General features: G+C 46.8%; 1 protein-coding gene across 4 annotated transcripts; it reads right to left on the reverse strand.

Moving 5' to 3' along the window:
- Window positions 1-108: 108 nt before the first annotated feature.
- CDA (cytidine deaminase) lies at window positions 109-23,701 on the reverse strand. Of its 4 annotated transcripts, none has more exons than XM_014578372.3 (5): window positions 18,657-20,096; window positions 17,859-18,149; window positions 11,730-11,841; window positions 7,084-7,141; window positions 109-2,820 (listed from the first exon to the last, which is right to left on the reverse strand). In XM_014578372.3, the coding sequence occupies exons 1-5, from the start codon at window positions 18,772-18,774 to the stop codon at window positions 2,707-2,709; spliced, it is 693 nt and encodes a 230-aa protein (XP_014433858.3). In that variant the 5' UTR covers window positions 18,775-20,096; the 3' UTR covers window positions 109-2,706. The 4 variants fall into 4 exon arrangements, with proteins under 4 accessions (XP_014433858.3, XP_014433859.2, XP_025045281.2 ...); XM_014578373.3 differs by lacking the exon at window positions 18,657-20,096 and adding an exon at window positions 18,204-18,633 and having other exon boundaries at window positions 17,859-18,096; XM_025189496.2 differs by lacking the exon at window positions 18,657-20,096 and adding an exon at window positions 22,671-23,701 and having other exon boundaries at window positions 110-2,820; window positions 17,859-18,096.
- Between the last annotated feature and the right edge of the window lie 3,383 nt (window positions 23,702-27,084).

A 27,084-nucleotide genomic window follows, 5' to 3' on the forward strand; every position in this document is an offset into this window, starting at 1 on the left:
GTGTGTGTGTGAGAGAGAGAGAGTGAGTGACTGTAGGCACTGTGTGTGTGACTGCAAGCACCGTGTATGTTGGGGGGAGCACTGTGGGCACGCCCCGGTGTGTGTGTGTGTGTGTGTGTGTGTGTGTGTGAGTGACTGTAGGCACTGTAACAAAAAACAGGACTATGTATCACTTTAAAGACTAACAAGATGGTTTATTAGATGATGAGCTTTCGTGGGCCAGACCCACTTCCTCAGATCAAATAGTGGAAGAAAATTGTCACAACCATATATACCAAAGGATACAATTAAAAAAAAATGAACACATGAAAAGGACAAATCAAATTTCAGAACAGAAGAGGGATGGGGGGGGGGAAGGGAAGGTAAATGTCTGTGAGCTAATGGTATTAGAGGTGATAATTGGGGAGGCTATCTTTGTAATAGGCTGTGTGTGTGTGTGTGTGTGTGTGTGTGTGAGAGAGAGAGAGAGAGAGAGAGAGAGTGTGTGTGTGTGACTAGGCACCATTTATGTTGAGGGGGGGCACCGGGGACATGCTATGGTATGTGTGTGCGCGTGTATGTGAGTGACTGCAGGCAGTGTGTGTGTGTGTGTGAGAGAGAGAGAGTGAGTGTGTGACAGTAGGCACCGTGTATGAGGGAGTGAGTGACTGCAGGCACTGTGTATGTTGTGGGGGAGGGGGACACCATGGGCACGGTGTGTGTGTGCTGTGGGTGGGGGAGAGCTCAGGGTGCGCAGGGGGCGTATGTGTGGCACTGTGTATATTGGGAGAGGGTCACAATGGGCATGGGACGTGTGTTATGAGTGAGTGGGTGACTGTGAGTAAATGGTGTGGGTGTGTCACTGCAATACAGACCAAGCACAGGGTGCCTGTGTACAGGGGCGGATATAGGGCAGGGCAAATGGGGCGGCTGCCCCGGGCCCCGCGCTTAAAAAAGCCCCGCGCATGCGCCATGGCGCCACCGCGCATGCGCATGGCGTCACGGCACATGCGCTGTGGCAAAGGGGGGGCCCCGCGGAGTTACGCTGCCCGGGGCCCCGCAAAACAGTCATCTGCCCCTGCCTGTGTATGTTTCATACTGGGTATGGTGGGGGTGTTGAGCATGGTGTCTGTGTTTGTGTCACTTTGCATAGGAGTTGTGTGGTTTGGGCTTGGTGCGTTTGTCACCCTGGCTATGACTGGGTAGATGATGTGTCACTGTGCATAGGTTGTATGTGTTGGGCATGATGTGTTTGCCACCCCACATACAAGGTGTGTGTGCAGGGCTTAGTGCTGTGGGTTACCTGAGCTATAATTGCATATGCTGTATTACTGATTTCCTCTAAACTCCTACAAAGTAAAACAACATAGTTTTGTATGGCCCTGTTCTGTAATAAAACAGCAGCTTGATGGAGCAGTAGAATTAGTAATGAGTGACCACATTTATTCTATTTGGGCATTTACAACAACAGGTAAATAACCAACAGTGCTTAATGATTAGAAAAATTAGCCCATTTTTGTTTACTTCAGATCATTTCATTGTGTCTAATGTAACACAGTCATAAAATTATGTTACTCCGGAGACAGAGAACTGCTAGGTTATTGTCCAGTTTTCACCACTACATTCCCTTTCCCATCCATTCCCACACACAGAAAAGAAATGAAGTAAAGAAAAATAAACTAAGGGTAACTACGAAGAGAACATTCATAAAATTTTGAAAGTTAAGCTACAATAAACTGCATAATCTAAATTGTCTGTTTTACTGTAGGTTATTGCTTACAATAAATAACCTGCATTATATATGAACAAGACAGTCTACTTTGGATTTAGCAAGTCTTTAGTTTCTCTTATTTAGGTTTTCTTGTTATCTTTACAAATAACTATTTTACATTATGGAATTCCTGGATTTGTATGATTTACTGATCTGTGCAGCTTGATCAACAGTAGAAGTGGGCCAGAATTAAAACTCTGTGTTAAATACTCTTCCACCTGAGCTTTAAAGGTTTACATAGGATGAAATTGGGCTCCAAACAAGATGTCAATGAATCTTAGATTTGATTGTTCTAGAATCACTAGTAAATACGTAAATATATAGCCTGAGGTAGGAAGATGTGGGGGGAAGGTGTATTTGGCCCACCCTGTTTGAATAATATGGACCCTCTGGTATATTAGAGCTTACATTTTGACCCATTGTGAGACTTTTAAGCCAGATTCTGATCTCAGTTAAACCAGTATAAACCTGGAGTAACCCCATTAATGCGAGTAATAATGATATTTAACACTACTAAAGCATTTCTCACCGAAGCATCTCAAAGCAGTTTGCAAAAAAAGTTAATGGATGATTATTTAGATGAGGAAACTGAGGCATAGAGCAGTCATGTGACTAACTCACATGGTTTCAATGACAGGGCATTTTGTAGAAAAATTCCCAACCTGCTCTAACCATGAAATCATGCATCGGTGTCTACTAATCCGAATTTGTGAACATTTGAGATTGGCAGATTCACAGTGAGGCAGACCTGATTCTTGCCCCTCCTTCCCCATGCCTTATATAAAAGGAAATGATGTTATTTGGAGTAGTTCCCTGAGGCTTACAGAAGTTGAATGGCATCCCTAAGAGACAGAGTTGGGAAGAATTTGAAAGAAACCTTCATCCTGAAAACAGAAAGCATAAGATTGTCTAGAGGGTCTTTAGTGCCATTCCAGATCATATGTTCCACATAATCTTCAGAACTTCTTCAGATCTTCTGGTCCAAATGACAGAGGCAGGAGCTCTTGAAGAGTTTTGACTATATAGGTCCCATCTGGCTTTGTCATGTAAATGTCCCAATCTCTGCTGAACTAGAAAAAAAAAGTCAAAGAGAACTGTCTGTGAATCACACTTGTGCAGAACTGTGAATTGTTCATTGGTATTTACCCAATAGTGGAAAACAGTTAAATAAACATAAGTTGAAACAGTATGGCTGCATCTAGACTGGCAAGTTTTTCCGCAAAAGCAGCCACCTTTGCTCAAAAACTTGCCAGCTGTCTACACTGGCCGCTTGATTTTGCGCAAAAGCACTGATGTTCTACTGTCCGAAATCAGTGCTTCTTGCGCAAATGCTTTGACGTTCCCATTCGGGCAAAAGCCCTTTTCCGGAAATGTTTTTGCGCAAGAGGGCCAGTGTAGACAGCTCAGATTTGTTTTGCGCAAAAAAAGCCCCGATCGTGAAAATGGCTATCGGGGCTTTTTTGCGGAAAAGCGCATCTAGATTGGCACGGATGCTTTTCCACAAAAAGTGCTTTTGCGGAAAAGTGTCTGTGCTAATCTAGACGCTCTTTTCCGCAAATGTTGATGGAAAAACTTTTCCGTTAAAAGCATTTGAGGAAAATCATGCCAGTCTAGATGTAGCCTATGTGTGTTGTAAAAAAATGTGATAGTTGTCAAAGTGGCTGGCCATTCTTTCTATGTTTCATTGTCCCAAATAAAAGTCCTGTACTTCAACCTAGAGGTGGCTACATCACGGGTGGAAGAAGCAATTCTTTTTATTGTATTGTTTTTATAGTGCCCAGGTGGATCTAAATATAGGATTGAAGCCGAAGTGCGCCCAGTGATTTACAGATATGCAAAAAAGGCAAAGTCACTGTTATGAAAAGCTTGCTGTCAAAGGTCATGGTCATACAAATTGTTTCTTGTGGATTGGTCTTTGCAAGGAGAGAGTCTTCCTGACATCATCCAGGCTTTTCATGGGCTTAGGAATCTACTACAGAGAACTTTAGGAACAGAGGCTAAAAACGCCATTGTGCAGAGGTAGGGAACCTTTTTTGGGTTGGGGGCCACTGACCCACAGAAAAATCAATCGAGGGCTGCACACACAAACCCCTCAATGACATGGTACCCAACCGAGAAGGAAAAAGACACTCCCTACATTCCCCTCCCACACCAGAGTCTAGGGGGGCCCAGCTTAGTATATTTTGTGTGCTCCAGCCTCATGGTGGGGCAGGAAGGGGGCTGGAACGCCAGCACAGACTCCCCAAATGCAGGGGGGCCCTGAGCCTTGGAGGCCAGATCCAGGTAAGCTAGAGGTCCCACCCCTGGTGCTGAGTCACACTTCTGTAGCTAGCCTTGCAAGGAGTCATTTGCTAGAATATTTGCAGGGGGAGGAGGGAATGAACACAGTTAAGGCAAATTCAATTAAAATGAACATTATGTTAACTTTTTTCTAATGCAACAGGCACCTGGCTTCTTGCCTATTAGCTTTTGCCACTGTTCTGTTCTGCAAGTTAACACGGGACTGTTTGGGTTGTTTCACCATTGTCACATTACTGGATCTTGAGGGGAGCAGCCAGATCACTGCTGCACCCATAGGTGGGGTGTTGGCCCCAGAAAATAGTATAAAAGGGGGCCATGTGGGGTGCTGAATAGAAGCTTATTATCTGATAATCCTATGTAAGCTATTTATGTGGTTGTATAATGTCTGTGTGTGTAGTTAGGAATCTGTAGTCTGTCTGGATACTGAATACTTCTCTGCATGTGGTTGAGCATTGGGCAGAGCCCGGGCCTGTGGACATGCTAATTAGCGAGGCCCTGTGGGACAATGGCACTCAATGGGCCAAGGACACCTAAGAGTGGCCAGCAGAGAGAGGCTGAGGACCAGGTGACCTGCTGCATACCAGAAGAGGCCAGGAAGGAGGTATAAAGAGGCCATGTGGTCGATGCCATTTTGTTCTCAGCTCAGCACTTCATCCCAGAGGCAGCATTGCAGGGATCGAAGAGCCTGGAAGACCTGTGAACCCATCCTGATGCTAGGATGTGCAACAAGAACTTTTAAACCAGCAGCTGTAACATCTCTGCTAGAGCCTGCATCGAGGACTGGGAGTTTCGATGCATGTAATGTATGATTCTTTAGCAACCTTACTCTCATGCTTTTCTTTCTTGTGATAATAAACCTTTAGATATAGATTCTAAAGGATTGGCCCAGCGTGATTTGTGGGTAAGATCCAGAGGGTAAATTGACCAGGGATCTGTGGCTGGTTTCTTGGAACCGGACAGGACTTGTTCGGGGTAGGTGGGATTGGGTGCTAGGACCCCCCTCCTGTGTATGAGGCCCGGGGCCATCTGGGGCACGGATATTGCTGGGGTGTCGGAGGGGTTTTGCTCGTGAGGCTTCAGGCAGGCAGCTGAAGTGCTCTGTGGGACTGGTTTGTGGCCTGTTTGGAGAGGTCACCAGTCTGGGGGCTGTAAGGAGCCCTGGATTTGAGCAATTTGCCCTGAGCGGACGCCCTCAGCTGTGCCCAGACACGGCCCGGTCTGTCACAACCATCTTCCTGTTTTTCTTTATTATTGCTGGAGTTTGTTTCTTTGTGTCATGCTTTTGTATTTTCCCCAGATTTAACCCTTCTCCCATTAAGACCCCCTTTCTCTCTTCATTCCTATCCTGCATCTTCTGCTTTGTTTTGTGCCAAGATCTCCTGAACCCTCCTTCCACATCTCTGCTAGAAGTTCAAATCTGACCACTTGTCCCATTTTAGGCTCCTCACAAGTTTCTAAAGCAACCTCTTGGGGCAATGTTTGGAGGCCTTTGTAGTATTAGCACCTTAGTATGAAACTCTGAGCAACCTTTTAAAGCCTCCACCAATTTCTAGACTAGAACCTCATACTTCACTTCTTGGAGATCCAAAACTGGTATTAACTTTCAAAGATAATTTTAGATGCATAAAAGTACACAGGTGCCAGGGAACTTTACCTTTGAAATAATGCTTATCCACGCAGGGATTCTGCTAGGAGTTAAACATTAGCCACTAAAATAATGCTGAAAACATTAAATGCAGCTTAGAGAACAGTTGGTGCTATGCCTGTTTGCTGCACATGAAAAAAATGAGCCGTGCGCAGTTCTTAAGAACGCTGTGTTTCACTGCACTCCCACAGAAAATACATTATTAGCATTCTACAGTAGCAGTCCTACATGCTGCATGTCTGAATCTTGAGTAGACTTCTGCAGATAGGTAGGGTCTAAATGCAATGGAAATGTTGCTTTGTTGCATGTTGAACTCTGAATCCTTCCTGCACCTCTGCAGTCCACATCTCCTCAACCAGAGAGGGGGATGGATGCTTTGGTGGCTAATAGATTTCCATAGAGTACCAGCCCCTGTGCCGGAGGGGAGCAGCAGTCCTTATCTGATACTTTCCCTAATATCTGCAAGATGACTACTCTGCTTGAAAAACCCTTACCTAGACTATATGCTGGGGCCAATGATTCCTTGTCTCAGAGCTCTGTGAAGCTGCAGTGGTTTTTTCCCAGACCAGAGCCCTTGCACTCAAGCTTGATTCTTTTCATACTTTGATCCTGTTATAATATTATTGTGAACTGTTGAGTCAAATCTGGCTCTAGCATAAACTGAATTAAAACTGGAGCTGAACTTTCCTTCTGTTTCTGCCTTTGAAAATACTCGGAAGCCCTTGCTTATTGAAATGAACATTTCCTTCGCCTTTTGTCATTCTCTGCGTTCAAAACCTTCCCAGGCTGGTGCTGTGGGATGCAGGAAGTGGGACACCCACCATCTTGCACATCTTAAAAGGCTTTTTTACTTCGCAAACTTTGGCACTGTCTCTCTGATATTTCGGAGTCAGCATTGAGGGGTCTGAGGCTACGTCTACACTATAGCCTTTTGTCCGCAGAGAGAATGCAAATGAAGCACTCATTAGCATTTGTTGCGCTGTCATTTGCATATCTCTGCCAGTGCTTTTTGCGGAAGAGGTTTTTGTGCAAAAACAAGCGGTGTCCACAGGGCCATTTTGGGCAAATCTCTCTTTTTTTTGTAAGATCCCTTATGCCTCAAAAAAGGAGGCATACAGGATCTTGCACAAAAGGGTTTTTTTGCACAAAATAGTCCCATCTCCACTGTTTGTTTTTGCGCAAAAACCTCTTCTGCAAAAAGAATAGGCAGATATGCAAATGACAGCGCGACAAATGCTAATGAGCACTTTATTTGCATTGTCTCTGCCAACAAAAGGCTGTAGTGTAGACATAGCCTGAAAGACACAAATGTTCTCAGCTCGGCAGATGGGCTGGAATTAAAGCAGTTTAGTTTCAGCTGTTGAAAAAGAAAGCAAAAGCTGTTTACCTCTCTCATTACTTGTCTGCAGGCCCCACAGGGCACGATAAAGTCCTCTTCAGAGTTGCTATTGAAGGAGAATAGGATGCAAAAGTCAGGTTTAGCCCATTAACAGGCCGTCTTAATGTATCAGATAAATAATAACAAACAGTTCTTCCTAAGTAGCACTTTGATTGCACTTTCCATCCATAAATCCCAACGGCTACGTCTACACTGGCCCCTTTTCCGGAAGGGGCATGTAAATTTCATGAGTCGTAGTAGGGAAATGCGCGGGGGATTTAAATATCCCCCGTGGCATTTAAATAAAAATGTCCGCCGCTTTTTTCCAGCTTTTAAAAAAGCCGGAAAAGAGCGTCTACACTGGCCCCGATCCTCCGGAAAAAGCGCCCTTTTCCGGAGGCTCTTATTCCTACATCTTATTCAAAGTAGGAATAAGAGCCTCCGGAAAAGGGCGCTTTTTCCGGAGGATCGGGGCCAGTGTAGACGCTCTTTTCCGGCTTTTTTAAAAGCCGGAAAAAAGCGGCGGACATTTTTATTTAAATGCCGCGGGGGATATTTAAATCCCCCGCGCATTTCCCTACTACGACTCATGAAATTTACATGCCCCTTCCGGAAAAGGGGCCAGTGTAGACGTAGCCAACATGTTTTGCAAAGGAGGCTCAAGATCATTGTCCCCATTTAATAGATGAGGAAACTGAGAAAAGGAGAGGTGATGTGACTTGCCCATGGTCTCCCAGCAAGGTAGCTGTGACTGATATTGCAGCCCCGTACAATATATTTGGGAATCCAGGTTGTATTAAATCTATGAATGGTTTATGTATGATTGTCTTCTATTCTATGGGGAAGGGCTATCACAGCACCTACAGGAACTATGGGGGTGATGAAGGTGAATCACTCTCTAGATAGAGATTCTTTCACATCAGTGAGGTAGCACCTCCTGGAGTGGTTTGCACAAGCTGGGTTTTCCAGAGACAAGAAAAGGGTTTTTAGTATCAAGGGATGAGCTTGAACTAACACGTCTGATGGTGCTTGCTTTCTGATCTGATCCAATAAGTATACAGGACCAAAGGGGGCCCCACCCAGGTGGAAGGGTTGGAAATACATGGGCCTACTAGGTTCAAATGGGATTTAGGTGTAACTCCTGTTATATTTGATGCACGTTTAAATCTGTTTTTTTTTATTATGATTTCTCTGTGGTTCTTTTACCCTAAGAAAGAGAGGGCTCACACTAAGCCATTCTCTCTAGCACTCAAATCCTTCCTTCCACTCAGACTGCACTGGTCCCTTTTGCATTGCACTGGGAGCTCATACTGAGTTGCTTGTCTATCATCACACCTTTCCAAGAGGCAATCCCCCATTCTGTCACTATGGCCTGCATTCCTTGCTCCTAGATGTAAAAACTGGCATCTGGTTGTATTAAAATGCAGTGAAAGCAGTTTTCACACCACTTTGCGTAAGGTGTCCTCCAGGGGCTAATCATTTGCTCTCACTTACAATCCTGGTGTTGGTGTAACACACACCCCTTCTGGGTGTAGGGTAGTGTCCCATCTAGTGGCACTTAGACCACTTACAGAGAGAATAATGACACTGAGGCTGTAGAGCAGATAAAGATCAGCTGGCGTTTAGCTCAAGCACTAAGCTCCAGAGATCCTAGGTTTGATTCCACCTGTTGCGGTACATTGGGTTCTGGAGAATTGCTTTGTTTTGGGATCACCCTGCAAATAGATACTATTACAGTCTAGAATCCCTGTGCCTTTCTCTCCAGTATGGGAAAAGGACCATAGAATCCCTGTTGTGGTGAGTGTTCTAACCTTTCCCACCTCCCCAGGTGCCCCATCTAATCTCCACTACACACCACCACACAGGAGCTGAACCCTACACTGCACAGGGTTCAGATCCAGGGGACAGTACAAGCCTGGGAAAATCCATTCCAGGCCTTTACTTACTAGGCCTACAGTAAAGCCCGACAGATTTATGAGTTTGGAAGGGTAAGGGCAGGAATATTGATGCCACATGCAGCAACTCTGTCCCTGGCCACAATCCTGTCATGTCTTCCAAAAGCCCATAGAGGGGACAGTTGTGTTTCTTTTCTTCTCATCCTCTTCTGCATACATTGAGGCTATGTCTACACTGGCAAGTTTTTCTGGAAAATCAGCCACTTTTCCGGAAAAACTTGCCAGCTGTCTACACTGGCCACTTGAATTTCCGGAAAAGCACTGACGATCTAATGTAAAATCATCAGTGCTTTTCCGGAAAAACTATGCTGCTCCCGTTCGGGCAAAAGTCTTTTTCCAAAAGACTTTTGCCCGAAAGGGCCAGTGTAGACAGCACAGTACTGTTTTCCGCAAAAAAGCCCCGATCGCGAAAATGGCGATCGGGGCTTTTTTGCAGAAAAGCGCGTCTACATTGGCCAAGGACGCTTTTCCGCAAAAAGTGCTTTTCCGGAAAAGCGTCCTGCCAATCTAGACGCGCTTTTCCGAAAATGCTTTTAACGTAAAACTTTTCCGTTAAAAGCATTTTCAGAAATTCATGCCAGTGTAGACGTAGCCTGACTGTTCTGTGCTGTTTTCATCCCTTACTGGGAGAGCCCCATAGGGACAGAACTGACCTATTAATTTGGACTTTACTAGGATTCTGGCACCTGGGTGTCTATTCCAACTACTTGAAAAGAATAAAGATCAAGGAAGACATGAGAATCATTTTGATGGCAGGGGACATAAGACGGTATCACTAGGAGTAATGGGATGAAGTAAAATAATGGTGCATTTCAAATGAATATCAGGATTAGCTTTCAAACCATGAAGTCTGTTAGGATGTGGAATACCCTCCTGAGGAAGGTGTTGGAAAACATTTAAAAACTCACCTGCACAACGCACTTAGGAATAACCTTGTAGCTAACAGTTCTGTATGGGATTAACTACATAACCATATAGGTTTTGCTCATTTGTAGTGTTGATAAGAGTGTATGTAGACAAGGGATCTGCTCTTAGCAAGCACCAGGTTAATACTAATATAGAAACCTTCTCATTATCCCTGAGAAATATTCATGAACATTTGAAAGAAGAGAAGAAAACAAAGAGGATGCCTGGTAGTTGTTAAAATTCAAGGCTACAATTTCTCTCTTCATTGTTCCTTTTCATGGATCTGGCCCCTTTGTTCTGAATAAAATTAATTCCTTGGCTCTGGTTATTGACATGGATTATTCCTAAATAGTGTAATTTGCTATCTCTTCTGCTTTTAGTCCATTAAGACAAAAGTGTTCTCAACAACTCTTCACTCGCTCTGTGTCAAACAAATAATTAAGAGCTTGTAGACACATCACAGAACAGAAGCTTACAATACGGACCAACTAAATAGCAGCTTTCAGTTTTAGGTGACGGAGTTAGAAGATTCTACAAGATTTCCAGCATGGTTCCATTCAATCGTTAGTTAAAGGCCCACAGCTGATTTTTGCATCTCCCTTGGTTGCTAATTTAGGCCCTGGATTTATGCAATGGGGACCCCTATACTCTGCTGAGTTCTGTGAGGTCCTTTACAGATCCATTTGCAGGATCAGGGTCCCTCAAACAGTCCTACTCATTTCTGTGAAACTGACAGATTGTGACTTTCCCACAGCACCTCCAGCAGCTCTCCCTGGGAATCAGCTCTCCAGCCCGAGGGCACCTTTTGCTGACCCTCAGTTACTTTTGTTCCAGACCCGCTCCCTTTCCTCCCAGCACTACCCTACAGCAGTGCCCCTGCACTCTGGGGTCCTCTCCCCCCAGGGAACCCCAAATCCCATCTTGCCTCAGTGACCCACTGCCAGTCATCATGTAGACCAGGGTTTCCCAGCCTATGGGTTGGGACCCAAATATGGGTCACCATTACATTTCAAAAGGGTCGCCAAGTGTCTCCTCAAGTGGCTCTGTCCCCCCCCCCCTCTGTTTTTTAATTGCCTTGGGTCACCAAGTCTTCCTGAATTGTCAAAATGGGTCCCCATCTGGAAAAGTTTGGGAACCGCTGCTCTAATCCTTATCTCAGGGGCAAACAGCCATCTGAATGGCCACTCATCTTTGGCAAGGGAGTAGACCTGCTGCCTTCTGCTACCCTAGCACCCTCAGACCTTGAGAGGTAGGCCTCAGCCTGGGAGTTCACCTGGCCAGAGCTCCCCAGCTTTGCCTGCCTTTCCCCAGCCCTGCTCTGCCTCAGGAAGAGGGTGCTTTTCCCCCACATCTACAGGAGCCCTATTTATACAGTCCCAGCTGGGTCCTAATTATCTACAGCTCCACTTGTGGCTGCCTACCACTTAGCCTCCCTACACTGGCCAGTATGGGACAGAGGTACTATTTGCGTGAGTAAAGTCTGGTAGGCTCTGAGCTCATTATTAAAAGCATTTGTAATGTAGTTGAATGATAACCTCACAAAGCAAAACCCTCTAATCACTTTTTAAACCCAGTCTTCAAAATCCATGCTGCAAAAATGAGGTGAAAGGGAGAGCTCCTTTGGAAAGGATGGCAATCACTTCTTGCCACCACTCAGAGCTGTACATACGTGCCTGTCTGTGTGTTTAAAGTGCAGGAAGTAGAGAATTAGAGGAACAAAAACGTTGCACAGTTTTCCTGTCCAAGCCGGTTTTGAAATGATTCGAAGGGCTATGATTCAGAGCTGTTACTTACCTGGCAATGGCCATGGCTCTGAAATTCACATACCCCTCTGATACGGCTTTCTGAATGGCGGTGCGTTCAGCACATATCCCCAAGGGGTAGCAGGCATTCTCTACATTGCAGCCTAAAGGAAATACAATGTGCATTGTTACTTTTCAAACTTCTCTGGCAATAAACACAGCCTCGCCTACTGTGATAATGCCCTTCACCCAGGAGTGCTAAACCAAGACATGTTCAGGATTCACTGCACCCAGGCCTGGGGTGGAGCATGCACAGCACCACTACAGAGCAATGTGAGAGGAAGGGGAGAATACGGTGTTCATTTAAAACCACAGGTGGGATTTAGGGAGGCAGAATGTAATTATTCACACTGGAAAATTGCTAGAACCCTCTGGGCTGAACCACCTAGTCATGCCCTTTGTGCACAGCTAGGAGAGCAGGATATATCTGTATATCCATGCAAACACAGAGTTAAGGAATATGGTGCTGTGACAAAGCGGGGGTTTTATTCACCTTGTTATGTTGTATGTGAGTTCTACTGCCCTATAGAACTCCATGTGTGTGCCTCAGTTTCCTGGGCACTGCACCAATACTTAACTGGTGATGGGAATTTCGGGTCTGATAGCCTCCCACCCATACACAATGGCTAGCACCCTAGTTACCTTTTGTAACCTGAGCCTGGAAGGGGATGAGACCAGGTGACACTTTTTGCATAGGGTGGGGGAGGGGGAAACAAAGGTGGGAGGAGGAGCCTGGCTGGGGGACTGTGACCAGGCTGTTGGGAGTGGGGCAGTCGGGGCTGGCTTGGGGTGCAGGAAGGGAGCCAAGGTCCTAGCTCTGGAGGCCCACTTCCAAATATGGATACTACAGACTGTTTCTGGTTATTGTGCTGACAAGTCTTCTATGCTGTGTCCCTGCCACCTAGTAAAACCTTTTGTTCTACCTGCCGGCTGAAAGTCACGTCTGGCTGCAGATGGTGGGTGCAGGGCCTGGTGACTCTCCCACACTTTAGTGCCAGGTGCCACTGAAGGGCCCTCAAGAATATTTAGCAGAACTTTTGGGTTTTGTAGGACCAGTAATTCTCTTTGTAGCACACTGCAAACGGCTTCTTTTGTGCAGCTTTCTACATTAGCTCTTAACATGTGTGTGTGTGACATACATGAATATTAAAAATAAGTAATAATTGATGACATGGGACCTTTTAAAGCTATTGGCTAAATACAGCATGGGTGTTAGCTGGCACAATTCCACTGAAGTCAGTGGAGTCATGCTCTTTAAGTCAGCAGAGAATTTTGACCTTTTAAGTGGACATTTTACATTTCATTCAGAAGACAGGCCTTCCAGTATTGGGTTTACTGCTACCACCACAATAGGGGGCTGGTATAGGATGGACCCAACAGGAAGAATTCCACCCACTGAATCCCTAGCACCACTTTTAATAGCGCCTAGGATTGTGGAGGCTGCAGAGGTAACCCGTGGGAAAGATTTGATAAACCAATTAAGTACAGAGAACAGCTCCCTCCCTCTCTTCGTGCAATCAGCAGAATCCTCCATTCTGTGGCATCCAATGTGTTTAGATTACCAGAATATCAACATTAAAGTGCACTTCAGTAGCTTTGGCCAGCCTTTGTCTTTCTTCAGCATTTAATTGCCTCCTTCGATAAGTAGTTGTTACGGGGTTACAGGGCCATGGTATTTTATACAGGCTTTGTTATTTTTAATACTGTGTGGCCCTGAGGCAGCAAAGCACTTAAGCGCATGCTTCATTTTAAGAAAGCAAAAGGAGTTTAGTATGTGCATAAATGTTTGCATGATCTTGAGCGTTTGATTTTCATAAGTGATGGGCAACCATTACTTTTGCAAATCTATCGATATCCGCAGGCATCTGCATCTGGGTATCCACAGCTCATTTTTGTAGATGTGGATACCAATTTTGTATCGAGAACCCTGCAAATGTGTGGACAACTGCTTTATATCCTCGGGTATCTGCATCCGTGGATGTGGCTGCAAATATCCGCAGATCATTTCTGCAGATACGGATACTGATTTTGTGTCTGCACAGGGCTCTACCCACAGCCCAGCAGATACTCTGCATCTTTGAAATGTAGGCTGTAAATGAATAATGGAGGTTTGCAGATGAAATGCTGGAAAGGATACTAAAGGCACAATATCCGGACTCCAAGGCCAGCATATTTTTCCAATGGATAATTCTTTGCAAACATGACGAAGAGTCCTGTGGCACCTTATAGACTAACTGAAGTGTAGTTAGTCTATAAGGTGCCACAGGACTCTTCGTCGCTTTTGCAGATTCAGACTAACACGGCTACCCCTCTGATTCTTTGCAAACATGTATTTTTCATTAGTCACCTGACTCTAACCACAAACCTTTAGACAAGGAGTTTGGGGTTGGTCTGTCGCACAGTCCTGCCAGCCCCTGTCAGAAAAGCAGAGTGAGATCTCAGTCTTTTCTCCCCTCTCTTTCATTCCCAGGGGAGTGATGTGAAGATGTGGGAGGTCTCTAATGTCTTCTCTTTATCATCCCTTTCCTTCAATAGGCCCCAGTTTCTGATTGCACAGGGACCTCGGAAGAACACCTAAGGGCCAGCCCCATCCAAGGCAAGACCTGGCATGTCTCTCAGCCCCATAGAGCACTGTCTCTTTTATCATTCTGAGAAAGAGATGCTCCCAAGTTAATTATTCTAAGAGGAAATCCCCATCCTGCCAGGATGTTGCTAGACTCTCCTCTGGCACAGAGGAAACCTAGCCCAGGCTTAGTCAGCATCAGAGAAGAGCTGCGACTCCAGCAGACTCTCCCAGCCTTGCTTGTTTTGCAGCAAAGATTTGAACGCGGTCCAGGAGATCAGACAGCAGCCTCTTGTTGCTCGGCAAGGGGGAGTAATATGCCATGGGCAGGCAGAGCAGAATGGCAGAGTCAGTGCATTCTCTCCTGATGTCACAGATAGGCAGGACTGCCAACCCCAACCTTTCAAGACTCACTGTGTGGAGAAAGTGAAGAAAGAAGAGTTGGTTCTTCCTTCCCAAAACATAAGTACTAGGGGTCACCAACTGAAATTAATAGGTAGCAGGTTCAAAAAAAGGAAATATTTTTTCACACGCTGCACAGCCAACCTGTGGAACTCCTCGCCAGAGGATGCTCTGAAGGCCAAGACTGTAACATGGTTTATAAAAGAGCTAGATAAATTCATGGAGAATAGGTCTATCAATGGCTATTGGCCAGGATGGGCAGGGATGGGGTCCCAGCCTTTTTTTGTCAGAGGGTGGGAATGGACAACAGGGGATAGATCACTTAGAATCATAGAATCACAGGGCTGGAAGAGACCTCAGGAAGTCATTGAGTCCAGTCCCTTGCCCAAAGCAGGACCAATCCCAACTAACTCATCCCAGCCAAGGCTTTGTCAAGTCTATACTTAAAAACCTCTAGGGATGGAGATTCCACCACCTCCCTAAGGAACCCATTCCACTGCTCCACTACCCTCCCAGTGAAATAGTTTTTTCTATTATCCAACCTAGACCTCCCCCCCTGTAGCTTGAGACCATTGCTCCTTGTTCTGTCATCCATCTATTGAGAACAGCCTCTCTCCATCCTCTTTGGAACCTCCCTTCAGGAAGTTGAAGGCTGCTAACAAATCCCCCCTCACTCTTCTCTTCTGCAGACTAAATAAGCCCAAATCCCTCAGCCTCTCCTCATAGGTCACGTGCTCCAGCCCCCTAATCATTTTGGTTGCCCTCCGCTGGACCCTCTCCAATGCATCCACATCCTTTCTGTACTGGGGGGCCCAGAACTGGACACAATACTCCAGATGTGGCCTCACCAATGCCGAATAAAGGGGAATAATCACTTCTCTAGATCTGCTGGCAATGCTCCTCCTAATGCACCCTAATATTCCATTCACCTTCTTGTCTACAAGGGCACACTGTTGACTCATAGCTAGTTTCTCATCCACTGTAATCCCCAGCTCTTTTTCCGCCAAACTGCTACTTAGCCAGTTGGTCCCCAGCCTGTAACAATGCTTAGGATTCTTCTGTCCCAAGTTCAGGACTCTGCACTTGTTCTTGTTGAACCTCATCAGCTTTCTTTTGGCCCAATCCTCTAATCTGTCTAGGTCACTCTGGACTCTACCCCTGCCCTCCTACATATCTACCTTTCCCCCTAAATTGGTGTCATCTGCAAACTTGCTGAGGGTGCAATCCATCCCCTCGTTCAGGCCATTAATAAAGATGTTGAACAAAACCGGCCCCAGAAGCGATCCTTGGGGCGCTCCACTTGAAACCGACCGCCAACCTGACATCAAGCCGTTGGGCCAGACAATCTAGCCAGCTTTCTATCCACCTGACAGTCCATTTATCCAATCCATACTTCCCTCACTTGCTGGCAAGAACATTGTGGGAGACCATCTCAAGAACTTTGCTGAAGTCAAGGTACATCACATCCACTGACTTCCCCGTGTCGACAGAGCCAGTTACCTCATCATGGAAGCTATTCAGATTGGCCAGGCATGACTTGCCCTTGGTGAATCCATGTGGACTATTCCTGATCACTTTCCCCTCTTCCAAGTGCCTGATGATTCCCTGTTTCTGTTCATTCTCTCTGGGGCATGTGGCATTGGCCATTGGCAGAGGACAGGATATTGGGCTCTATGGGCCTTTCATCTGACCCAGCCTGGCCGTTCTTATTATCACCGAGGTTGTGAGGAATCACCAGGCCCTGCACTCGCATCCACAGTCAGAGGAGACTCAGAAAGTAGGTAGAACAGAATGTTCCTTAGTTGACAGGGACGCAACGCAGAACAGACTTGTCAGCATAGTAACCAGAAGCCGTCAGTACATTCCATCTTGGGGAGAGGGGACCCAGAGCCAAAAGCCCTGACCCTCCCCCTGCACCCCACACCAGCTGAGACTAACTCACATACTCAGCAACCAGCCCTACCTCTGGCCATTGTTCTACTTCCCAGGCAAAAGGTGTCACTTGGTCACACCCCCATCCCACGCTGAGATTACAGAAAGCATCAGCCCGTGTGTGTGTGGGGAAGACTATCACACTGATATTCCCATCACTATCTAGGTATTGGCGCAGTGCCCAGGGAAACTGAGGCACACGCACATCAGGTTACTTCAGAACAACAGAAATCACATGCAACATAACAAGGGGGCTAAAATCCCCACAATCTCCATTTTGTCACACTTAAGTTCTTATTATTTGCACTGCAGTAGCACTTAGGAACCCCGGTGACAGGCTAGGATCCTACCGTGCTAAGTGCTGTACAAACACTGGATGAAAAGATGGTTCTTTCCTGAAAGCTTATTCTCCATAGGACATCAAGCAGGCAGATACAGATAGATGGTGGAGTACCAGGAAACACAGACAAAAACCATGAATCCGGGGCCTCCCATCTGGCTTGAAAACCATGAGATTCTAGCGCTAGCAGATGTGGGGGGTTGGGGAGGGGGTATTCTTTGCTTTCTGTGGTTTTGAGCCTTTTTCAATAACGTTTGTCTGCAGCCATGAAGGCCAGAAACGTAACTTTTAAAAAACAAAATCCGAGGTGCTCACATCTCGAGGATTTGGGGCTGTTGGAAACATCCTGAGACTTGTGATAGAATCCCCAGGACTGGCTACAGTAATGTGCTATCATTTTCATCGCTCATGGCCCCAGGCAGGGGCACAAACAAGATGGGAGCAAGGAGTTTCCTGGTTTAGTTTCTTTTGCCAGTCCAGGGCTGGCAGAGGACGGGGAGGCAGGCAGCCATCGACAGAAACCGGAACCAGAGGCACATTCCGCATTGTGATCCACCTTGGAAAGGATGGTTCAAATCCGAGCCCCTTATAGCCCAGCAAGGCCAATGCCACATCTCAAGGAGGCAAAGGATGACGACACGAAGAATACAGGGCAAAGTTTGCTCCACAGCATTTATTTATGGCACAAACTCTAAAAGTTGCTATCAAGCAGTCTCCTTCTTCTCAAGGAACCCTGACTCCAAAGCCTCTGCTTCTTCAAGGACACTCCCCTGGGTGGGTGTGACATGCCTCTGCCTGTACAGAAATGGCTGAATCCCTTTGAGGGCACAGCCAGGGCACAGCTCTTCAGGAGCTGAGGTATGGGGCGCACGCTCCTTACTTACCCGAGAAGATCTTCCCATCACAAGTCAGTAGCGCTGCTCCCACGGGGAAGTGACTATACGGACAGTAGGCAGATTTCTTAGCTTCCTTGCAGATGTGCACGAGGAGTTCAATTTGCTCAGGTCCCACGGGGGAGGCTGAAGAATTGGTATCATTTGGATGATTCTCCTGTAAACAGTCGTATTGCACCTGGGCCATGGTTACACTCATGGGTCTCTGCGGGACGTCTCCTCTTTGCAACTGCAGCCAGGAGAAAAACAGCGGTGAGCAAGAGGAAGCACCAATCTCCACTCCTAAAGAGAGAGAGAGAGAGAGAGAGAGTGCGTATGTGTGACAGACTGACTCACGGTGTATGGGTGGATGTGTCTGTACGTGTGACGGACAGGACTCTGAGTAGCAATGTGTGGAGGGTTTTGTGTTTGTCTTCCTCCTGACTGGGTGTTGCAATTTTGTTCTCTTACTCTCATCCTCCGTCAGTGATTTTCCTGTGTTACGTATCCCTCTAGCTCGGAAGTCTAACAGTCAGTTCAGCTCCCACTAAGTGCTAATGTGTATAGCCAGATCCAGCTGCATTCTCCCTCTCAGTGTCTCTAGGCCAGGGTGGATTCATGGGCGGCCTGTGAGGAGCGCCTTTACGTTTTCACGAGGATCTCTGCACTCGTGCACATGGTTTCCATGAGAAGTGTGCAGAGCAGTTTGGTGCACCTGATTTCCCTCAGTGCTCAGCAATGGAGCTGTCCTTCTCCACCCCGGGACTGTCTCCCGCTGTGGGAGCAAGGGGACTAAGGAGGAGCATGTACCTTTGGTAGCACTCTCTGTTTCAGCTGCTTGGAAAGGAGCGTTCAGGGAAGGAGCCGTCCCATGACAGTGCAGCAACAAAGAAGCAACGGGCTCTAGCTTGGAGGGCTCTGTAATCATCCTCACAGCGACAGGCTTCCCTCACGATTGGCTAAAGCCCGCACTGCCCTGACCGCCTGGCTCTGATTGGCTCTGCATTAGCAAAAGCAGCTTCCACCCTCTGTGGTCTGAGTGCTGCTCTGTTCCTGCTGATCCTCCAAGTGCCTTTCGGCTAGTGGAACCGCTGGAGAGCTGTCAGCGAGCACCACCCACTTTCTGCCCCGCACTGCAGCCCTCCCTGGCCTCTCACTATGCCGGGCTGGGGCATTCTGCCAGCAGGTGAATTGGCACGGGGAAGATATGGGAGGGAGAAGAGGGAGGAAAGTCCACCAGGAAATAGGCGGTCAGTGATAAACCCGACCTGATGGTAAGAGATAGGTAGGCCAGGGATGCTGGAGCAGTTTTTATAGAGGGGGTGCAAAGAGCAATTGAACCAAACTGTAAATCCTGTATATAATAGAAACCTCTTCAAGCCTGAGGGTGTGGCAGCTCCCTTTGCTCCAGCACCGATGCAGGCTTGGAAGGGTTATATTTTTTTATCAGCAAATATAAGTAAGCATCAATTTCACTAGTAAAAGAGATGTAGCCGTGTTAGTCTGGTCTTGCTGAAACAAAAGACAGGACTATCCCTTTAGTATATATGGTCATGCCAATTTTCTTCCACAATTTGATCTGAGGAAGTGGGTCTGGCCCACGAAAACTCATTACCTAATAAACCATCTTGTTAGTCTTTAAAGTGCTGCATAGTCCTGTCTTTTGTTTAATCAATTTCATTGTAATCACACAAACCAATGAAATAACATTTCTGCCAATTATCATCTAAAATGTCCATTCCAATTCATCTGATGAAGTGGGTTTTGCCCATGAAAGCTCATGAGTCTTTACAATTTGGTTAGTCTCTTCGGTTCCCCCCGGCCACTTGTTTTTAAAGTTACAGACTAACACTGTGGCCCCGCTGAGATTTTTCTAAAATGTATAGAAATGTAAAATGTATAGAAAAAAACGCTGCTTGAGAACTCATTAGAGTTTCATTTCAGATTATTTACTTCATATATTTTGACATAGGAAATTGTCAGATTACATCCAACTGTTATTAAAGCTTTCACTTTTTGAATCTCCGTGTCTACTGTCATGAAATAATTGCCTGATGCCCCTAACATCTGATGCCCCCCATAATTTCCCACAACTGTGAAAATTTAAATGGAAAAAGTGTTTAAAATAATCAATATTATCCATCCAAATGAGCTTCTAGGAATGATCAACTGTGTATTCGCAACTAGTAATTCATCCTCCCTGCCAAAAATAGTCCTTAGGAGAGAAAGATTCTTAGGAGTTGCTAGCCAGACTTGGGGGGGCCAAGTACCAGTTGGAATTTAGTGGAGCTCCAGCCAATAAAAGTAGCTGGTTTTGCCAAAAAACTATGCCCATAAGCTGGTAGTTACTTTGACTCCAGTGCTCAGCCAGGCATGTCCTGCAAGACACTATGGGTTAAATATTTCTGTCACCTTAAATGACTCCTTCCTACGAACCATATTTTGCAACAAGCCTGACCTTGGGTTCTTCTCCCTCCACCGAAAAACTCTGAAAATTCAGTGAGTGTATGGAGCAAGCACAGGGGACTCATGGCAGCACTCGGGAGGTGCACTGCCCTTCTATGCCCCCACCAACATTTTAATGGCTAAATAGGGTGCCCCCACATGCCCCTCTGGGTGGCCCTCCCTCTTCCACAAGCATCAGTCGCCTATGGGGGCAAGAGCACTCCCCGGACCCAGGGGAGCCAACAGCCACGCTGGGCTCCTGGGTGAGGTGTGTTTGGGGGGGGATTCCATGCTGCTGGAAGGGGCGGGAGCTCAGCCAGAAGGGGCAGAGCCAGGAGCAGCAAACATGCCATAGTAGCTCCCATCCCAGCCCTTAGAGCCGCCTGGAGAACAGCACACCCTCCGCTCCAGCCCTTAGAGCCACCTGGAGACAGCACACCCTCCGCTCCAGCCCTTAGAGCCACCTGGAGACAGCACACCCTCCGCTCCAGCTCTTAGAGCCACCTGGAGACAGCACACCCTCCGCTCCAGCCCTTAGAGCCACCTGGAGCATGAGGCATTTAAAGGGCCTAGGCACTGGGTACCACTGCTGCTGTCACAGTAGCACCGGCAGAAGCCAGGAGCCTTGGGCCCTTTAGAATTGCTGGGTCCCAGGTCAGATGCTGCCTTTAGCCCCCTGCCTTCCCCTCCATCAGTGGGCCTGCCCAGGCCACTGTGAACAAGCATGGTGGCATTCGCCATCCCAGTGTGCACTCTACTCTGATGTAAGTGTCTAGACAAGGTGCATAGAGGGGCAGGGGCTGAGCAGGAGTTTGGATGTTTGGGAGGCAGCATGGGAAGGTCAGGCTATAGGCCTGGGTTGAGCCTGAGGCTGGGGAATGTTGTTTACTATGTGGAAGATACCTTGCTGACTGCCACTGTTTTCTTGCTGACTCATTCTGCCAGCTTCCCCTGTGCAGGCAACGAAAACTCTCTCATTAGACTATCTCTGAGGTAGGCCCTCCTGGTGGCTTGTGGGCAAAGTTAAATAGCTAAATAACTAACAAAGGGGCTACGGTACTGACCATGCCATTCCAGCGGCTATTTATTCAGTTACACATTCCTGCCTTCCTCCCCATTAAAGCTACGGACCGTGCGGTTTCATGATTAGAAGAAGTGCCTTGGTTTTCTCTGAAAGGTTACGTAGAAAGCAGTCACCCTGCTCTGTTCCGGCTTGGCAGTGAGTTGGATGGTGACTTTTAACAATAGCATTCTGCACAGCTCAACACAGGAAAGGCAAGTGAGCTTCACAATGCAGCTTTACTGCAACAGTTACTGCTGCTATTATTATCCCTCCATTTCATGAAGGCAAGGGAAGGCGTTGTCTTCCCAAAACTGCCTGCACTGCCCGGCTTCCCAGGTGGGCTGGGGCTGTAGTGCAGCAGCCTGGCTCTGGCCACCGGGAAGGGCTGGAATCGCCATGCGATAGCTCCGGCCTCTGAGTGGCCAGACAGGAGCGGGGTTCAAGGCTGGGGTTGGGCAGGGCTTGGCTAGGGGAGGAGATTGTTGAAGGGATGGGGTCTGAATTTTCAACCAGCCCTATAAGAGACATTCTTAGAAATGTGCCATTTAAACAGACAGGCGAGAGAAAAGATGGGGTGGGAGGGGAAAACCCCAGAGATCAGAAAGTGGACCTGATTTACTCAGGATCACGCAGGAAAACAGAAGCAGCATGAGAATTAGCAGCCTGACTCCCAGTTCAGTGTTGTACCCAGGGGAAAACATTGCCTCTTTGGAGGCAGAGAGGCAAGAATGAAAAGAAATGTTCAGTGAAAGTATCGGTTTTCCTAGGGTTTTTTAAAAAAATGTCATGAGAAAATTGAAAATTTCCTAGCCAAACACTGAACAATTTCTGTGTGTTTTCTTAAATTAAAAGTCAACATTTGCCATGGAAAACTTTAATTAAAGCATTTTTTTTCTGGTTGGATAGGCTGCTTTGTAATTAAACCCCTTTTGGGTTTAAAAGCTATTTTAGAAGCCAATGGCTCAGGATCGTGGTACATGGAGAGCGCATAAAAATAGACACACAGGCACATACGAGCCTCAGAGATGCTGTATGGGGGGAAATGTAGGGGGCACCATCTGTTTCCGCTGGTGCCTGGCACATACATGTCAGAGCCATCATTGGGAAGGAGAGAAACTGAACACCAGGCTCTAAAGCAAGGGCGTTTGCACATGTATGTTCACATTGTCAGCTCAGATGCTTGTCTCTCACCCACAGCAGCTGGTCCAATGGAAGATATTAGTTCACCCACTTTGTCTCTACAGCTCAGTCCTGCAGCCAATCTCCCATTGAATCAGATCATACAGGACCGGACCCTGACAGAAACTCACTCTCACCTGATCCCTCCAGCATTCTTTCAGATCCGCTCAGGCCAGGGGGAGTTGATTCCTTTGTCACATGCTCTTCTACGGCAGTGGAGCCCTGTGCGTGACATCTTGGTCCTTTACCATGAAAAAGTCTGCACTTGGACTCTGGAGAAAGCTCTTACTGAGGCCCAGTTCCTGTAATAATTCACCAGCAGGATCAAGAGCATTATGGGTAATCCAGGTGACAGGTAAAATGAACAGGTATGTCAGATGAGACTCGAGCCGACAATTTCCCTCTCCCCCACAAGAGAGCCCCTCCTGGACTGCCCTTGGAATGTTCTAATAAACCCAAGCCAACTTCAGCCCTCCTCTGCCTTGGCCCTTCATGCCTCTTAAAAGCCCTTTTGCTGTTCTTCCACTGAACAGCAAAAACCCAGGGCTCTATTCGAAGTCCAGATTGTGCCCTTTTATCAGGGCTTGCCATTGGAGCCTGCTTCACACCCAGCAACAGCTTGACATCTCCCATGGTTGCCTGCCAACCTTCTCTACTCAGGCTGAGATCCCAGGGTTGGTCTCTTGACTTTCTCTCATCCCTGCAGCCTATTTCTGCTTACAACATCCTCAGTTTATAATCCTTTGCCAACCCCTCCTCTTCTGAACTTCACTCTCAGGCTACGGCTACACTGCAGAGGTTTTGCGCAAAAATGGCTGGTTTTTTTCGCAAAAACTCGCAGAGCGTCCACCCCTCAAGTGCGTTTTTGCACAAGAAAATTGACAGTGAATCGACAGAACGGCGGGGGTTTTGCGGTGTAGGTATTCCTCTTTCTACGAGGAATAAGTCTCTTTGCACAAGAGCTTTTGTGCAAAAAGGTGTGTGTGGATGGGAAACTGGGGGCTTTTGTGCAGAAACAGCCTACTGAAAGAAGCATAGGTGCTCTGGTGGCCATTCTATTAATGGCAATCAGAGCTTTCTTGCGGGAGAGCGTCCATGCAATCTGGACACTCTCTTGTGCAAAGAGATCTGTTCCGCAAAAACGGTTCTTGCACAAGAAGCCTGCAGAGTAGATGTAGCCTCAATTAAGCCTGCCTCTCTCAGCATATCAACTGGCTTCTCAGGCCCCACATTAACCATTCTGGAGCCCGTGTGGGGCACATGCCCATCACAGTGTGGTATGATTGCTGTTGCCATACTCAGCAGGGAGCTGTGTCCCCTCTTGCCTTGACTAGCACACATCTCTTGCATCTGACGAAGTGGGTCTTTGCCCACGAAAGCTTATGCTCCTACACTTCAGTTAGTCTATAGGGTGCCACAGGACTCCTCGTCGCTTTTGCAGATTCAGACTAACACGGCTACCCCTCTGATACTTGACATCTCTTGCAAGCATTCAGTTAACCTGCAATTGCCCATGGCTGGAGAACATAGCTGTCACCCATTGCTGGTTACAAATGTAAGCAAGATCGGAAGGCATGGTTCCCTTCCAGACAGTTGGAAGGGTGTGTCTATGTAAATACAGTCTGCTCCTGCTTTGTTTAGATTATTCAGCAGATGGAGTGGGTGTTTGCTCACTGTAATCAACTTAATGAATGACCCAATACCAGCTATGTTTGTATTAAATGCAGGGATAGCTGAAATATGGTTACCAATGTTTGTGATTTTGTGAGAATACAGAAAAATAGGCTCTATTGTGATATATTGTTCCAAAGGAAAGGGCTCACAGTTAGCAAAAAGAACCTTGCTAAGTAGGGGTTTGACTCTGAGCACTCTAAGTCCTGGTCTGCATTAGGACTTTATTTTGAAATAACCCCCTGCAGGTGGAATTAGTAAGTGGCGTGTCCACGCTACCAAGCCTGTTATTTCAAAATAACGGGCTGCTTATTTTGGAATCTGTACTCCTGCTTTCCTCAGGGAATAATGCTAATTTCCAAATAGTTATTTTGAAATAATGGTAGTGCGGATGCTCCGGTGCCGCTATTTCAAAATAACTACCCAGAGTAATTCAAACTAAGTACAACCCAGGGCTTCCTGGGGCTCTAAGTTGAAGTAGGGCATCCACATTAATGGAGCCTGTCTCGGACTAATTTTGAGGCTTCCCTGTAGTGAGGACACGCTATTTCGATTTTGCTGTGTTGGGAGTTATTAAATTGATTTTAGTTATTTTGAAATAGTTTCCTAAAAGTGTAGAAATGTCCTAAAAGTGTAGAGGGGAGTAAGGGAAGGTCATTTTGGTCTGAAAGTGGCATGCACTCTCTTGCCTGCACTGGTTTGATCTGTCCCTCCCTTCAAAGAACAGAGCTAAATAGGAGGCATCATTTAAAGTCTCTTTTCTTATGTGAATTGAGTTGGAGTTGTGTTTCTTCTATCCTGCTTGTATATAGAATCATAGGACTGGAAGGGACCTTGAGAGGTCATCGAGTCCAGCCCTCCGCCCTCAAGGCAGGACCAAGCTCCGTCTACACCATCCCTGACAGATGTCTATCTAACCTGTTCTTAAATATCTCCAGAGAGGGAGATTCCACCACCTCCCTTGGCAATTTATTCCAATATTTGACCACCCTGACAGTTAGGAATTTTTTCCTAATGTCCAATCTAAACCTCCCTTGCTGCACTTTAAGCCCATTACTCCTTGTCCTGTCCTCAGAAACCAAGAGGAACAAATTTTCTCCTTCCTCCTTGTGACACCCTTTTAGATATGGGGAAGCACTGCCTCTCAGAGGAGCCATGGGGTGGTGTGTGAATTTCTCAGGCTACTGGGTCAGACCTCAAGCCAGTTCTGTGTTGGACGGATGGAAATGAGCCCCTTAGATATTGAACTTCACTCTGGCTGCTGCTGCTAGCTCCACCTGGCAGAAGGGTTACATATACCCTTTTCCACGCTTCAATGAGTCTAAAGCTATGACTGGTTAACTTCACAGCCATTGGTAGCATTCACCTTTATAGCTGGGGGGACATTCCTATCTCACCTCATCAAATTTCATGTTTCCGGGGCTTTGCTGATTGGCTGAGGGTCAGGAAAGATTTCTTCTCCTCTCGCCTCAGCATTGCACCACTGGCTAAATGCATTGTGGGAAAGTTTCCAGCTCACTTCCTTCTGGAAAAAGTAGATACTGGGTGGGCCAATGGCAGGATCTGTTAAGCCAGATCTATCGTGTGTTGCTGTTGCCAGTGGGACATTTCTTCTTATTCTGGCTCCCTGTGAGGAATGGCACTGTGCAAAGCAGGCCCACCCATGGAGGAGGGAAAGGGGGTTGCTCTGGGGCACAGTGATTCAAAGGGGCCCAGAGCTCCCAGCTGCTGGAGCACCGCTCTGCACTGCTCTGAGGGAGAGGGGTGTCCAGTGCCACAATATGGGTGACGCAGAGGGCTCCTGCCCCCACTCCACCCCTCCCACCCAAGGCCTCTGAGGTGCAGGGCCATCCCCCCAATTTGTCCCAGGGCCCACAGTGGCTGTCGGCCCTGTTGGTCTGAAGAGGAACACAAAGTATGTTCTGAGGAAAACACGTCTCAAGATGCTTTTACTCGTATTGGAATGGAACCTGCTGTCCTTCCTGCAAGTGCTGCTGCTGTGTTTTGTCTCATGCTGGGGCAATGCAGTGCCTCTGCTCACAGAAATGGTCTGCTACATGTTCCCAGGGTCACACGTTGCTCCACAAGATCCTTCTGGCATGCATGAGAGAAAGGGAAGAAGGAAGCACAGGAAAAGAAAGGAAGACAAGAACAGAAATAGCTTCCAAAGAGAGAGGGACTCATTCTAATTTTGCAGTTCCAGGCAGATCCACTAAATATTTTAATATTGCAAGATCTCCAGCATGAAGTTATCCTAGCAGATCATCTGTGAGTTCTTACAAATGCTAAGGACCAAGCCCTCAGCTGCTGTAAATCTGCACAGGCAACTGAGTTACACCGCCCAAGGAATTAGTTGTCCAAGTGTGAATTATCCGAGGTGTTGTTCTTAAATAAATAACATGTGCAATTTATTTCATGATTTCTCGGCTGGGCAGAGAAAGAACAGACAGGATTCTGTGCTTAGCGTTCTCAGGGGGCATAGTCAGATCTCTTTTCAAGGCTGTGTATATGGCCTGATACTGCAAAGTGTAGCGCATGTCCTGGGACAGCCTGAGTATCCCTGTCTGGATACTGAAGCTGCTCGGCATTTCCCCGGATTAAGTCCTCTTTTAAAAACAGAAAGCTGATTTATAGCTGAAATTCAAGTCATGTTTTATCACCAACTTTCTTAGCCGATAAGGGCTGGAATTGGCTCAGGGAGAAAACTGTGAAAACCTTCTCTCCCCCATTTCAGTCATGTCAGGAGAGATTATAGGGGAATATTAACACCCTCGACCTTCACGATGTACTCCCATCTGTTCCATGCCTTGGTGTGCTTGAGGCTGCTGCTGCACATTGCCATAGCAGATTCTAAACTCCAACGATGGAGCCTCTCCATGT

Source organism: Pelodiscus sinensis, chromosome 23 (assembly GCF_049634645.1).
Source record: "Pelodiscus sinensis isolate JC-2024 chromosome 23, ASM4963464v1, whole genome shotgun sequence".
Lineage (NCBI taxonomy): Eukaryota > Metazoa > Chordata > Testudines > Trionychidae > Pelodiscus > Pelodiscus sinensis.